General features: G+C 53.2%; 1 protein-coding gene across 1 annotated transcript in view; it reads right to left on the bottom strand.

The window, feature by feature from the left end:
- The window catches only part of WNT4 (Wnt family member 4), a 41,271-nt gene extending 28,511 nt beyond the window's left edge, over positions 1-12,760 (bottom strand). Inside the window, exon 1 of the mRNA XM_031962643.1 lies at positions 12,540-12,760. Within this exon, the coding sequence (XP_031818503.1) occupies positions 12,540-12,616 (77 nt within the window). The 5' untranslated portion in view covers positions 12,617-12,760. The remainder of the gene's footprint in view (positions 1-12,539) is intronic.
- Positions 12,761-14,599: the final 1,839 nt, after the last annotated feature.

The following is a 14,599-nucleotide window of genomic DNA, read 5'->3' as shown; positions in this document are numbered from 1 at the left end:
CCTCCACCCCGCTTCCTATTTGAGAGTCCGGCCCCGTCCTGGTTGTCCCAAGGTGCCAGCTTCCTTTCTCTGAGTGGCTGGTCACACGGCCCCTGTCTGGAAGGCTGAGGACCCCATCTCCTTCCCCGAAGGCCCAGTTCTCCCCAGGATCAGAGATTCAGGGGCAGAAGGGACTTCCATGATCGGGTAGTTCAATCATCTCTTTTTATAGATGAAGAAGCAGATCCGACAAGGTAAAAAATAATACTTAGGGGTATCTGAGGCAGGTTTCCTAAGTGTAGCTCCCTCTCTCTGAGGGCCTTATCCTCCACTTCCTATCATCTCTTCCTGTATTTGAGCACAACACCTCCGGAAGGGATAGGCGAATAAATATTATAATTCCCATTTCACAGAGGAAGAAAATGGTGTTCAAGGAGGGGTGACACAGATCAGAGATAGGAAACTGAGTCTTCTGACTGTGTCTCTGAAAACCAACGGCTTCTTGCTGCCCTCATGGCCCGGCTCTTTCCTATCTTATCTCTGAGTCCATTCCACCTTTTTCTGCCTCATGGCTCCTGCCTCCACCTTCCTGTTCTGGAGTCCGAGTTCTCGGCTCCTTCTCCCATCTTATTTCTGGAAGTCTTTTTCTTTTTGTCTCGATGGCCAAAACTCACACAACTTCCAGCCTTTGGGGCCCAGTCCCTTTCACTTCTTTTTGGATTTCCTATTCTGATGGCCCAACTCCCCAGCCCTCTCTCGGAGGTTTTAGCTTCCCTACTTTCTGTTCTAGTAGTTAGGTGGGCAGGGCACTGGACCTGTATCCAGACTCTGTCTGAGACCCTTCATCACTGTGTGGTCCTAGATAGCTCACTTAAACTTTGATAGTCTCAGTTTTCTCATCTGTTTAACAGGACTACCCCTGCCTCCTGGGATGAGGTGGGCAGGGTCTAACATGAAGAGCAGGGAACCTGACCCTCAGAGAGAGGAAGTCAGGCCTTTGGAGCCAGGAGGTGTCCCGGGAATGGGGAGGTATGTTGCCCCAACAACCACTCCACTTTCCCGCTGATCAAACAAGATAACATGGAAAGGGTTTTGCAAATCTTAAGGCATTTAAATGCTAGCTATTTCCGGTGGGCCCTAGCTCCCCAACTAAGTTCCCGGGCTCTTTCTGCCCCTCTCCTCCTTCCAAATATTGGCAAAAGGGCATTTCTCTGAATTTTTGCTCCCGGGGAGCTGGCAATAGCAGTACCCAAGGCTGATGGGGGATCCCCAGCACCAGCAGCATCCCTTCCTTGGGTACAGAGCTAGCTGGTGCTGCTCGGCCCATGCTGTTGGACTACCTGCACCACTGGGGCCTAGGCCTGGAGGGAAGAAGTGGGGACCGGGTGTTTTTGTGATGGCTATCTCAGGATCAGGGGACTGGGTGCATAGTTTACCCAACAACCAACTCCACTTTAAAGGAGATTCCTATCTACTCCTGGCTGGATTCCCCCTCTTCCCCCCCACCAGGATTTCCCAGCAAATTCCTAAGCATCGGGGACCAAGGACACCATCTTTTAGTTCAGCTGTAGGAAAAGTGAACAATCAGATTGATATTCAGAGGGCTCCAGGGCAGCTGATTTCAAAGGATGAGCTGTTTCCACTTGGCCAAAAGAAAATGTCTCCCAGATAGAGCTTTGCAAAGGTTTTCTCCCCCAATTCCCCATCCCCAGCCCTGCCACACAATCCATCCTGTTGCCTTCCTTCCTTTAGTAATATCTGCTCTGTTACCAGAACAAATGACTGCATCCCAGAATCCTAGCTCCTGATAATTCAGTCTCTTCCCACCTAGAATCCTAGTTCCTGATATTTCAGCGTCCTCACACTCTCAAATCACATAGAGGCAGAAATATAGTATAAAGAATGACACCTCAAGTCTGAGTCCTGAATCAGATACTAGACTTCCTAAATGCTCAATAGTGGGCAAGTCGTTTCATTTGTTCTGAGACTCAGTTTCCTACTTGGTTAAAAAAGGAGGGAGGAATGATGATAATTGCATATAATAATTGACCTCTTGGGGGTATATGTTCCATAGTAGGAACACTAAGTCAAAGGATAACAAACAATTCAGTGGCCTTTCTATTGCCCTTAGAATTCCAAAATGTTTTACAGAATGGTTGGAACAACTCAGAACTTAATGAACCTTACATTAGGATCCTTGTCAGCCCCTCCCACGTTGACTGTTTCAGTCATTATTTTTTTCACCTATGCCAATCGATGGGGGAAAGTGGAACCTCAGAGCATTTCTTTCTTTTTTTTTTTTTAATTGTGATTTAGAGAATTTTTCTACATGATTGTTGATTTTTGACACTTCCTTGGAAAAATTTGTCTTTTACCACATATCCATTGGGGATGGCTCTTGATTTTATATACATACATTGAAGTCAATTCTCTGAGTTCTATGATATAATGATTTTCATCTTCTTGATAATTTTTCTTACTCTAGATGTATTGATTCTGTTTTTGCAAAAAACATTGACATTTTTATATGATTGAACTTGTCTGTTTTATTTTGAATGTTCATCTCTGTCTCTTGCTTGGTTTAGAATTTTCCCCTTAATTGATGATCTGAAAAGTATCTCCTTTTTGTTTTTATCTATTTAAGAAAAATTAAATTTCATGTTTAGGTCACATGATATACTCTAACATGTAGTTAAACTACATGCATCATACAGTTGTAAAGTGTTTCCTGAATCTTAAAGTGCTTTAGAAATGGGAACTATATTGTTATAGGGAAGCAGGGGATGCTTGAGAAGGTAATAGGGGAAACTGGGGAAGGACAAGCATTATTAAGTGTCTGTTATGTGCTAGGCAATTTGCTAAGTACTTTAAAAATATTAATTCATTTGAGGTCATATGTCTGTGCTAGGAATAACATGTCTACTGCTCCAGGTAAAGGTTTTTTTTTCTCCCCCTGAGGCAATTGGGGTTAAGTGACTTGCCCAGGGTCACACAGCTAGGAGGTGTTAAGTGTTTGATTTGAACTCAGGTCTTCTCCAGGTAAAACTTTAAAGGAGATCAGAAAGGAGCAAAATAAATCAAGGGAATTCCTTCCCCAATCCCATTTTTATTGTTGTTCACTGGTGTTTGACTCTTCATGAGCCCACTGGGGTTTTCCTTGGCAAAGATACTAGCCTGGTTGGCCATTTCCTTCTCCAGCTCGTTTTTACAGATGAGGAAACTGAGGCAAATAAGATAAAGCGACTTGTCCAGAGCCACACGTCCGCTAAGTGTCTGGGGCTGGATTTGAACTCAAGAAGTTGAGTCTTTGGGACTTCAGGCCCACGCTCTATCCACAATGGCGCCGCCTAGTGGCCCTTCTAAGGTTATATGGCTCAGAAAGGGTCAGAGCCAGGATTCACACCTGGCTCTCTCCTGACCCTAAGGGCAGGGCTCTTTCTGGCATCCCTGGACGGCCTAAGGGGTCACCTCAGAGCAGCAGCAGCAGCAGCCCACGGCCCGGGAGACCCCCAGGAACCAGACCTCCTTCCCTTTCCCGACACTGCGCTCTCTGCTGATGTAACGCTTTTCTCAGAACCCGTCCTTTCCCTTCTGGGCACAGGCCGACCTCCCTTCTTTCCCCTTTCTCCTGGCCCCTGCTCAGCCCGGTTCTCCCAGACCTGGAGCTCTCTGCTGGCTCGGAAATTCTTTTTCTGGTGTAAAGTGTGCCTGGAAGGAAGGTGGGGAGGGGAGAGGTTCAGGGCAGGCGGCTGATGGGGGGCGGCTCCTTGTGCCCTTGGCGAAGTCACAGAGGAGGAGCTTTGGGACGCGGAGATAAAACCTGGCAGTCCCCATGGGGAAATCTGGAGCCTGACCCAGCCGGGTCGCAGGGTCACTTCCCAGCTGGGTTGAAAGCGTTGGGGTTTGTTGAGGGAGTGGATTTCACAAACAATCTTTTGGTTTCAGAATCTGAAATGGAGGGTCATAAGATGCAGATGTGGAAAGGACCTTAGGATGTGAGAGCTCAGAATGTCTAAGCTGGGAGGGGGCTTAGAACCCGGGAAGTCAGAGCTGGGAGGGCCCTTAGAACCCGGGAGGTCAGAGCCGGGAGGGCCCTTAGAACCCGGGAGGTCAGAGCTGGGAGGCTCCTAGGACAGAGTCTCACTGCTATGACAAAGGTGGGGAGCAAGGTCTGAATGAATAGTAGCTCACAGTACCCGCCACTGCTGCTCCTTTTAAAGCTAACTGTAGGGAGGAGTGGTGGGCCCTGGCCGCTTCTCACATTCCCCACACTCTCCCCCGAGCACAACTGGCTCTGTGGTCGCTTCAGGGCCTTGTCTGGGAGGAGACTCTGGTGTGAGCGCGCCACTTTCCAAATAGAGCCGAGGGCCAGGAATTGGGCGAGCTCGGACAGGTTGGGGGAGCCCCTTCTTGTCAGATGCCGGCTGAGCCACTCAGTTGCTAATCCAGGAGCTCCAGAGAAAAATCAAAAAGGAGCTGAGGCAGCCGGGCCCGGGGGGCCTGGGCCAACCCTCTGGGATGCCCTGACCCCAGGTCTCCAACGGGAGGAGAGGGAGGGCAGCATCCCGGCCCTGAAGCTTCACCACCCGTGCATGGGGGGCGCCTTCTAGACACGTGTCAGTGCCCGTGACGACCCTGGCCCGGCCCCTGAGCCTCTGAGAAGGGATGAGGACCGGGCACAGGCCTTCAAGCAGATAGGAGGTAATGGGCAGAGCTCAGAGAGGCTGAGCTTGCAGCAGCCTGACAGTGGCTCAGTGCAACTCAGCCCACACTGCCCGCTCTGTGCTGTGGGAGAGTCAGTGCCAGTGGGCGCACACATGGCCTGCAGCAGAGCTCCTTCCTCCCTGGGGTTTATATTTTCTGTAACCGTGTGTGAAAGAGAGACAGAGACAGAGAGAGACAGAGAGATACCCAGAGACAGAGAGAGCAGGTGGGAAGAAAGGAAGGAGGAAGGGAGGAGAAAGGGAAGAAGGGAGTGAGAGAAAGATGATGATGATGGAAAGAAAGAGACAGAGAGACAGACAGAAAGAGAGTATGTGTGTGTGTATATGAGAGAGACAGAGAGATGGTGAGAGGGAGAGACACAGAGAGAGAGACAGAGACAGAGAGACAGACAGAGACAGAGAGACAGAGACAGAGAGACAGAGAGAGACAGAGACAGAGAAAGAGAGTGTGTGGTGTGTATATGAAAGAGACAGAGAGAGACAGAGAGACAGAGAGAGACAGAGAGAGAGACAGAGACAGACAGAGAGAGACAGAGACAGAGACAGAGAAAGAGAGTATGTGGTGTGTATATGAGAGAGACAGAGAGAGACAGAGAGACAGAGAGAGACAGAGAGAGAGACAGAGACAGACAGAGAGAGACAGAGACAGAGACAGAGCGAGCGCAGGTAGGGGGTGACAGGAGGACATAACTCACTTAAGTGAGTACTAGATAGAGGAAGGAGAGAGGACTAATAACCATGAATGGACTCAAAGAACCAGGGTTTCTGAGAAAAGGAGGTGCTATGGGAGCACAGCCAAGGCAAGAGCATGGAGATGGTAAATGGAATCTTGAGTTCAGGGAACAATGAGCAGCCCACTTGACTAGACCCCGGAGTGCATGAAGGCGAGCAGTGGAAAATAAGTTCTGAAAAGCAATTGGTGCCAGATTGTGAATGGGTGCCAAGCTAAGGGGTTTGTAATAGCAAGGTTCAACTCCCTCATCCCTCTGGGCATTGTTTTCTCTGTCTGTAGAAGGAAAGTGTTGGGGATGACCTCCTGTTCTAGCTCTAAAGGTTATGATTTTATGAAATGCAACAACACAGACTTGAAGCCCCCTGTTTCTAGAACCAAATTTCATGCGTTCATTCACTTCTTCATCCACTTTTTACTGAACACTATTCTGCTCAGGGAGATTAAAGTAAGTAGTGTGTGCATGAAGCTTTAATTCAACACTCTGTAGCGCAATGGAAAAATATGGTGGATCTGAGGGCAGAGGATGTAGGTTCAAATCCTGGTCCCATTTTCCACACCTACAACATAAGGGGCATTGACTAGCCAGTTTCTCAGGTTCTCATTGCGCTCTGAGCGCGGTCTGGCGCAGAGAACCTGCAGAGGAGGGGGGGGGGGGGGGAGGATCCTCCCCAGGGGCAGCAGGGGCGGGGGGCACCCCCCTCCTTCCCCCCCAGGCTCGGTGCGCACACCTGTGCCCGGACGACGCTGGCCCGTCGGATCCGCCCCGCACATGGGGCAGCCGCCATGGCATACCACTCCACACCCATGTTTGGGGAATCACACCCAGCTGGGGCCTGGCCCTCCTGACGTGCCCCAGGGAGCAGACATACTTGAACTTGGTCTCGGGACACACACACACCTGGGGAATCAGTCAGAACGGGGGTAGCCACCCCCTCCCAGAGGGCTGGGCATCGAACACTGTGTGCTCTGAGACAGGCCCGGGCACACACGGCCCTATGGCAGTGCTGGGGCATCACCCGGGGGGGTCTTCGGGGGCCGGGAGGTGTCTCCCCGTTCTCTCCAAGCCAGAGGAAGACAGCTTGTCCGTCTGTAAGGTGTGTGAGGAAGGAGCTCCCGGTAGACCGGGCATCCCCGCTGTGCCATCGGCTTTCCCCTGCAGCCTTCTCCCCCGTCCTGCCTGGCTCCGGGAGCCAGGGTGCTCCCCGTCCCACGGGGGGGAGGCGGGGTGGTGGTGACCGGACTCCCTGTAGTCACAGCCTTTTAGGTGGGAGGCCGTGTGTCCTGGCCTGTGCCACGCTGGGTCCGGTGGGCAGGAAGACTTGCCTTTTGTTAACAATGTGACTTTTGGCAACTGAGCCTCCGTTTCTTTACCCGGAAAATAGGGATAAATAGGGACCTACCATAGAAAGCCATCTTGAGAAGCAGATGTGGGAACAGTACTTTGCAAAGGGCTAATAATATGGATTCTAGGAATACAGACACAGGGGAAAGCTTCAGTGAGTCCAATTCTTCCCAAATCCTTAGCGTCCATCCCATCATCCTGCCCAGATCACAGTTTACAAAACTGGGGCAGGGAGGAAGCCAGGAGACCCCCATTCCTTTCCCTGCCCCCTCCCTTTGGTCCAGGTCTCTCCCCAGCCCGAGTATAAGACTGTGCCTAGAGGAAGCCTGTCTGTCCCCCAGAACCTCAGACTTGGAACCGACCATCCCTTGGGTCCAGTCCAGACCCAAATCATCCCTACCACAAGATCTCCAACAAGTGAGCTTTCCCCCTTCTGCTTGATTATCTCCAGGGAGATAATCCCACCCCCCCAGGTGGTCCTTCCACTCTTAGGCTTTCTTGTCATCAAGCCCAGATCTGCCTCTGCCACCTTCAATGACTTGCCCAGGATTATTCAGCCTCCAAGTAGCCGATGCACTATGGGGGAACCCAGGCTTTTGACTCCCACTCTAGATCATGCTTACTAATCCAGAGCACAGGTTCTCCATTCATTCATTCACTCAAAAGCCCCACCATGGGGCTCAAAGACAAAAAAGAAACGATTCTAAGGGAATTACGGCTGGTGGAGCCGCTCGGTCCCTCGGAGAGCCAGCATCGACCTTCTGGGACGGCGAGAACCACACGGACACATCTATTCCTGTACCTCTGGCTCTAGGTGCAGTGACCTTTGGGACGACAGTGTGAAGAGGCTGCGGTCACTGCCCTGCTCCCCCCACATCCCCCACCACTATTTTATTGTTGTTCAGCGGTGTCTGACCCTTTGTCCCCCTGCCCTTTGAGGCTTTCTTGGCAGAGACGCTGGAACAGTTTGCCGTTTCCTTTTCCAGCTCATTTTAAGCCTAAAAGTGAAACTCAGAGATGTGAATTCATTTGTCCAAGGCCACACAGCTAACCCTAACCCTGATGGGGTGGCAGGCTTGAGACTCAAGGCAATGGCAGAAAAAAACTGGATTGGATGGTCAGGGGATCTGCTGCTTTCTATCTTGGGATGTGGGGTACTTTCATAAGCCTCACCTGTAAAACAAGGGGGTTGGACTAGTAATCTTCCAGTTATACATCAAGAATCGGATGAACCCAGTGCTTCTAGGAATCCAGTTCTAGAGTTCTTTCTGCTGCCCCTTTAGGAAGGATGAAGTGTCGATTTGAAAACTGCTCCAGTATGTGCCCTTCAAGACCAGGAGGAGTGCTTTACCTTGACTCATCCTGAGGGTCTATCAGTGGGAAGGGAAGAGAAGGGAGTCTACCACGTGGCGGGTACTCTGCTCTAAAGCTTTGCAAATATCACATTTGATTCTCCCAACAAGCTTGGGTAGAGATGCTCTTATTATCCCCATTTTATAACTGAGGAAACAGAGGCAAACTTGCCCAGGGTCATTTTTCCAGTAAGTATCAGGCTAAATTTGAACTCGGGTCTTCCTCACTCCCCTGTGCCTTCCTCTTTTCTACTCGGTTCTTCCAGCAAATAATAATTACTTTCCTCCTCATTTCCCTTCTTCCCCAGGTATAGAGAGGTCTTAGTTTTTCAAAGTTTGTTGACTGACCCTCAGAGCACCCGGGCACATGGTCATTAGCCACAGTAAATTATTTGTCAGCTGTCCAGCAGTTAGGGAGTGACCGATCCAGGAGAACTTCGTTCCCTCAGCAGTCGGTGCAGACCCCTCGCCACTGGTTAGCCCAAAGCAGGTCACCATGAGTACAAAGTGTGGCCACCCCCTGCCTGCTTCTCCACAGCCTGCACACATCGGGATGATCCCTGGCTCATCGAGGGGATTCTCACTGGCTGTCCCCCATACCCAGAATTCTCTCCTAATACAAGTCTGCCTCCCAGATTCTTCCAACTCTCAACCAAAGAATTGCCCTTAATGCTAGTGCCTCCTTTGAGCTTATCTCCGATTTATCTTGTTTATACATACTTGTTTTCATGTTGTCTGCCCCATAGTTCTGTGAGCTCCTTGAGGGCAGGAGCCGACATTGCCTTTCTTTGTATCCCCAGCACTTAACACAATGCCTGGCCTGTATGTAGTAGGTGCTTAATACATTTTGAATGACACAATCATTAAATAACAGAACTTCAGTATGAACTCAGGTCCCTGATGACAAATCCAATATACTTTCCAATGCACGGGATCACCTTACTATTCATTAGTTATTTCATAGCTCAGTCTAGCTGGACAACTGGACGAAAAACTTCTTTTTCTTTTTAAATTTTTTTTTTTAAACAATCCAGGTTAAATGACTTGTTCAGGGTCATACAATGTCTGAGTCTGGTTTTGAACTCGGGTCACTCTAGAGTCAGCGCTCTATCCACTGGATCACTAGCTGCCCCTAAAAGACATATTTCTTGAGATGTCAAGTCTCTTCAGCAGAGGGGCTAATGCAAGAGACCAGGGGCAAGATAATGAAGCGGATAAATTAGGGGGCTTGGAGTTGGGAGCCCTTCATACACCTGGGATCATGGGTCAGAAGTCTAGATGGAAAGGACCTCAGAGCCCAGCCAGCACAAGCCCCTTGATTTAAACATTAACTACAGCTCTTGAGGAGTGGGGGTTGCTTTCTTTTTGTATCCCCAGCACCTGACATGTAGCAAGTTCTTAAATAAATGCTTTTTGATTAAGGCAAGAGGAGGTAACATGACTTGATAAAGGTCAGGCAGTCAGGATCAGGGAGGGGGATTTGAATCCAGGCTCTCCTGTACCCCAGCTTTGTGCTTTATTTTCCTCTACCATGCTGGGCAAATGGCTTAATGGTCACTAAAAAGAGGACCGTACCTCAACAACCTTTTGGAAGTGAACTATCCAGGGTGTCCCCAAAGTCTCAGTGCAGTCAAAAGCTCTAAGACCTTAAACTGCATTAAGAGTTTTGGGACATTCTGTTTCTAGGAGTGCTTTGTAAACTTAGGTGGTTATAAAAATGGGAACTATTGTGGCGGCTTTTTTCCTTTCTATTTGCCCCTGGGGAGACCTTGTGCTGGGTGCCTTTCACCTAGTTCTGGACACATCAGGAGACGAGCAGTCTTTCAGCTTAATGACCATTTATCTGCTTGGGACTGGAGTAGATGCTCTTTGAGGTCCTTTCCAACTTGGAGAGTCCAGTCCCCCTGGATTCTCTGAAACATGTGGAATGCCTGCTGATTGACCTCATCTTGGAACCTGGCCAGGAGCCGGGATGCCAATGCTCAGGGCAGGGTAGCCTCAGAAACTTTCCTTTAGCCTTTGGTGGTTAAAGGGGAGCCGGTGAGGCTATCCCCAGGATCTGCTGCCCCGCCGCCCGACCCGCCTGTTGCCCCAGAGAACAGCTTGGCTGACTTCTGCCTCTAGGGCTTTCCCTGCTCCCATAATATAAAAAATGGACCCCGGAGGTTCCCCACTGTCTGCAGAACCCACTAAGCAGTTGTGCTGGGAAACAGAAAGGGGCTTCTCCTTGGGAGTGGGGGTAATGTGGGTTTACGTAGTCCTCTCAGTACCCCTAAAGGATCACGATTTCCAGACAGATTGGGGCGGTGGGAAGAACTCTGGCTGGCCATCAGGTAAACTTAGGGGTGCTTCCTGCCTCTGTCACTTGACTGTGTCACCGGGACAAAATCACTTTCCTTCCTCTAAGCCTCAGTTTTCCCATTTGTAAAACAGGAAGATTTATAAGTATCTTGCCCCAGGGACAGAGGGATGGCGAGTTTGAAAACTGGACAGGACCTTGGAGATCATTTCATCTGATTGTGTTGGGGAAAGTGCCTCCTGAACTCCAAAGTCGGGTAGAAATGGCAGCTAATACTTGCTTCCAGGCATTCTCCACTATCCCGGTGATAGGAGAGCCCCCACCCCAGCTGGCTAGGCTGCATATAGCACTTGGCTCCTTGACGAGATGCCCAAGACAAACAAACAGCCCTGATTCACACAGAGTTTAGGCCACTGACCCCTGGGACAGGACCCTACCTCTCTCCATGTGGAGGCCAAACTTTGCTTACAAGGTGACTGGCTCTGTAGCCGTTGTCCCTCCCAGTCCTCGCCTGAGGCTCAAGCCTGGGGGTCTCCTCCTCCAGCTTCAGAGGTCTGCTATCCAGTTCCCACCCAGCTGGGGAGGGGGATGTATGGCGCTGGCCTGGGTTTGTGTAAGCACCACAGGGCAGCTCCCGAAGTGTTAATCAAATTAGGAATCCAAGAAAAACAAAACTGTCTACCAGCCACTTGCAGCCTCCCCCAGGCTCTGCCCCAAGTGGGTCTCCTGAGCAGCTGGGAAAGTTCCACATCACCTCAGTCCCCAAACTCCCCGGTGCCTCTGACCCCAACTGAACACAGCTCCTTCCCAGCAGGCCCGGCAGGCCACAATGACCTCATAGCAACAGCCAGTGGACACTTAAGGCAAACTCATGGGAGACGTTTGTTCTCCAGTCTTCATGCAGAGAGAAAATTTTTTTCCTCTCTCCTCGGTCTCCATGGAAACCCCAGGCTACACTGTTGGTTATATCCCCCCTTTAGTCCTCGGATCAATATTGGGGTCTAGACTCCCTGGGCAGCGAAATAAAACAGGACTGGATTATGCTCGCAGGTGCTGCTGCATCGGGGGGAAATGGGAGGGGGGGCAGATGCCAGGGTGGAGGCAGAGGAGGAAGGACTCCCCCCACCCCCTCCTTTCCTCGCACTGGCCTCTCTCCCCCAGACCAGCTCCAATACCCCCCTCGCATCCCGGGCTTTGGTGGCCCTCCGGAGATCACAGTACCCCCACACAGTGAGCAGGGGTAGGGAGAGCTAAGTTCCCGCGGGGGCCCCGGCTAGAAGCTTGGGAGCCCGGACGGGGGTGGGGGTGGGGGGTACGGTATTGGGTGGAGAGGTCCTTCTCCCATTCAGCCCAGGCAGTGCTCTTCGGGGAAAGGGATTCAGGACCAACCCCGGGTCAGCAACATCGCACCCGCCCTTAGGAAACCACACCGGCCCCGGCCCGGCCCCTCTCACCGCGCCCCCCGCCTCCGGCCCCTCCGGGCACAAACAGGTCCCTACACGCCAGCTCTCCCGCGGGCTGCCGGCGGCGGCGGCGGCGGCACCTCTACCCGAGCGGAGGCTGCTCCCGGGGACTCTTCCCGGGATTAACCTGCTATTAAATCCCGGAGCCTTTCTCAGTAATTGACTTTCACAACAGACCTGTCAGAGCCGAGCTGGCCGAGCCCCAGCCGGAGAGAGGGGAAGGGCAGGGGACCCGGAGGCAGGAGGAGGCGGGGGCAGCCCCGGGAGCTGCGCCCATCTGCCCGGGACAGGAACCCCTTCTCGCAGCCTCAGCTGCCATCTCCCACTCCCGCTCCTCGCGCTCCCCCGGCTCCGGCTCCTCACTGGCTCGGGGCTGCCCAGGCCGACGGCGGCCCCGAGGGGCTGGGGTGATGGCTGGGGTTCTTATTCCGTGGCGGGGGGTGGGGGGAGCAGACGGGAGGGAGTCCGAAGAACACCTGCTCGGCGCAGTGCGGGCAGCCCGGGTCCCTGGCCCCCCGGACCCCAGTGCCCTTAGCCTCCTGGCACCACCCCGCGCCCGCCGGCCCCTGCCTCGCCCGCCCCTGCCCTGCCCTGCTCTGCCCTCCCGAGCCTGCTCGGCGGCTCTCCTCTCCCCCAGCCCCACTTACAGCCAGTTGCTGGCGGCGGCCGAGAAGACGGCGAAGACCAGGAGGCGCAGGGAGCGCAGGCAGGAGCGCGGACTCATCGTGCCGCCGGCCCCCGGCCCGGGCAGCTGCCGCGCTGGGACCCTCCCGTCGGGGCTGCAGGTGGGCAGCCCGCGGGCTCCGAGTCCGAGTCCGGGAGCCAGAGCCGGGGCCGGGCCGGGGCCCGCGCCGGGCGGGGAAGGGAGGGCAGGGCAGGGCAGGGCAAGGGGCGGTGCGGCGGGCGGGGCGGGGCCGGGCCGGCCGGGCCGGGGCCGGCGAGCAGGCGGGCGGGGGCCGGCGGGGCGCTCCCCGGTCTCTGCTCCGCTGCGCTGCGCTGCAGGCTGCCCGGCGGCCGCTGCGCCCGCTGCCCGGCTCCGCGCCGAGCCGACTGTCAGCGCAGCCCCAGAGTCCCGAGATGCGGCGCAGGAGGGAGGGGGAGGCGGGCGGGGGCGGGCCGGGGCGGGCTGAGATGGGGTTACCTGGCGGGCCCAGCGGCCCGGGACACCCCCCCCGGGGGGCGGGCGGCCCGACCCGGGGCTGGGCACGCTCCCTGCTCCCTCTGCGCCCGGCCTCCCTCTGGGCCCGGGGGTCAGCACGGCCCGGGCCTCGGAGCCGGAGCCAGACCCGGACGGTCCGCGGCGCCCTGCGCCGCTGCTTCCCCTTCCTCTCCTCGGGCCGGCCCGGGACGGCGAGGACCCAGCCCGAGGCCCCAGGGGGCTGCGACCCAGCTCCTCCGGCCCACGGCTCGCGGCCCTGAGAGCCCGGAGCGGGTCCCTGCCCGGCCAGGGGAGCCGGGCGGGCTGCCTACGCTCCTGGGTGCTCCGGGCACGGGGCGCTCGCCTCCAAGCGGGCACCGCGGTGTCTCAGCTCTCAGCCTTTTTCTAGAGTTTGCAGCCCCTCCTTTCCCCGTTTTCTCACGCGGTAATGGAAAGGGGGATAGATAGTTTCAACTCAAAGGGCGCCGGTTCAAATCCCATCCTAGTCCCTTCTTCCCTCTGGGACCCCGGGCAAAGAATTTGCCTCTCCGAGGCACTTTGTGAAATGAGGGAGTTGGACCGTATCACGGTTTCTAACCCTTTTTTTTTTGTGGGTGTCGTGGACCCCTTTGGAATTCCCAGCTGAAGCTTATGGATCCTTTCTCAGAAAAAAAAAAGGTTTTTTAAATCCGTCTGATAAAATCCAGAGATTACAAAGGAAATCATTAATACTGAAAACACAGTTATCCAAATATTTTTAAAGAATCAAACTCATGGGACCCCCTCCAATGTATTCCCCAAGAAGTTCACGGACCACGAGTTAGGAATGGTTTCAAAGATTTCCAGCTCTCCTTCTTTGATCCTGTGATTCAACAGCTGAGGGACCCCGGGGACAGGCTCAAAGGGACCTCAGGGGGGAGTCAGGAGATCAGAGTTCTTCCCCTTGGTTTCCTCTTCTGTAAATTAGGGACTCGGTTAGCAGTGCCTGACTTGGCAGGGATGCTTAATAAATGTGTATCGATTAACGATCGATAAGCTCTAAGGTTTCTAAATGGCCCCTTTTAGGTCTGATATTTTCTAAGTATTCTCAGCTCCGAGGCCCCTTCTGGCTCTGACCTTTTGTGGTCTAAGGAGTCTCTTGGCTCCAGGAAAGGCCTCTGCAGAGCCCAGGATTGCATAGTACAGGAGGCATAAGGATTCCCAGGGAGATCTGGCTTATGAGAGAAATGGGAGAAATTATGTGACCTTGGCCAGATTCCCCACTTCTGAGGGAGCTTCTTCTTATTTCTCTTTCTGTCAAATGGAAATCTTATTCCTTCATAAGGTAGTGAGTAAGGATCCTATAAGGATGGGAAGAAGAGAAGCTTTTTGAGAAGGACCCAAGGTGCTGCTTCCAGTGCAGAGTTGGGTTCGAGAAGTTAATAAATACCATAATGGGATGACAAGTGTCCCTTGGCCTTCCAATAAGATCTTCCCTGATTGTTCTGGCCTACATCTCTCCTTTCTCTGTATCATTCCTCTGGTGACCTAATCACATACTTCCGGTGCTTTCAGAGCACTGGAAAAAAG

This window comes from Sarcophilus harrisii, chromosome 3 (assembly GCF_902635505.1).
Source record: "Sarcophilus harrisii chromosome 3, mSarHar1.11, whole genome shotgun sequence".
Taxonomy (NCBI): domain Eukaryota; kingdom Metazoa; phylum Chordata; class Mammalia; order Dasyuromorphia; family Dasyuridae; genus Sarcophilus; species Sarcophilus harrisii.
This window is presented reverse-complemented; position numbering and strand designations above follow the sequence as displayed.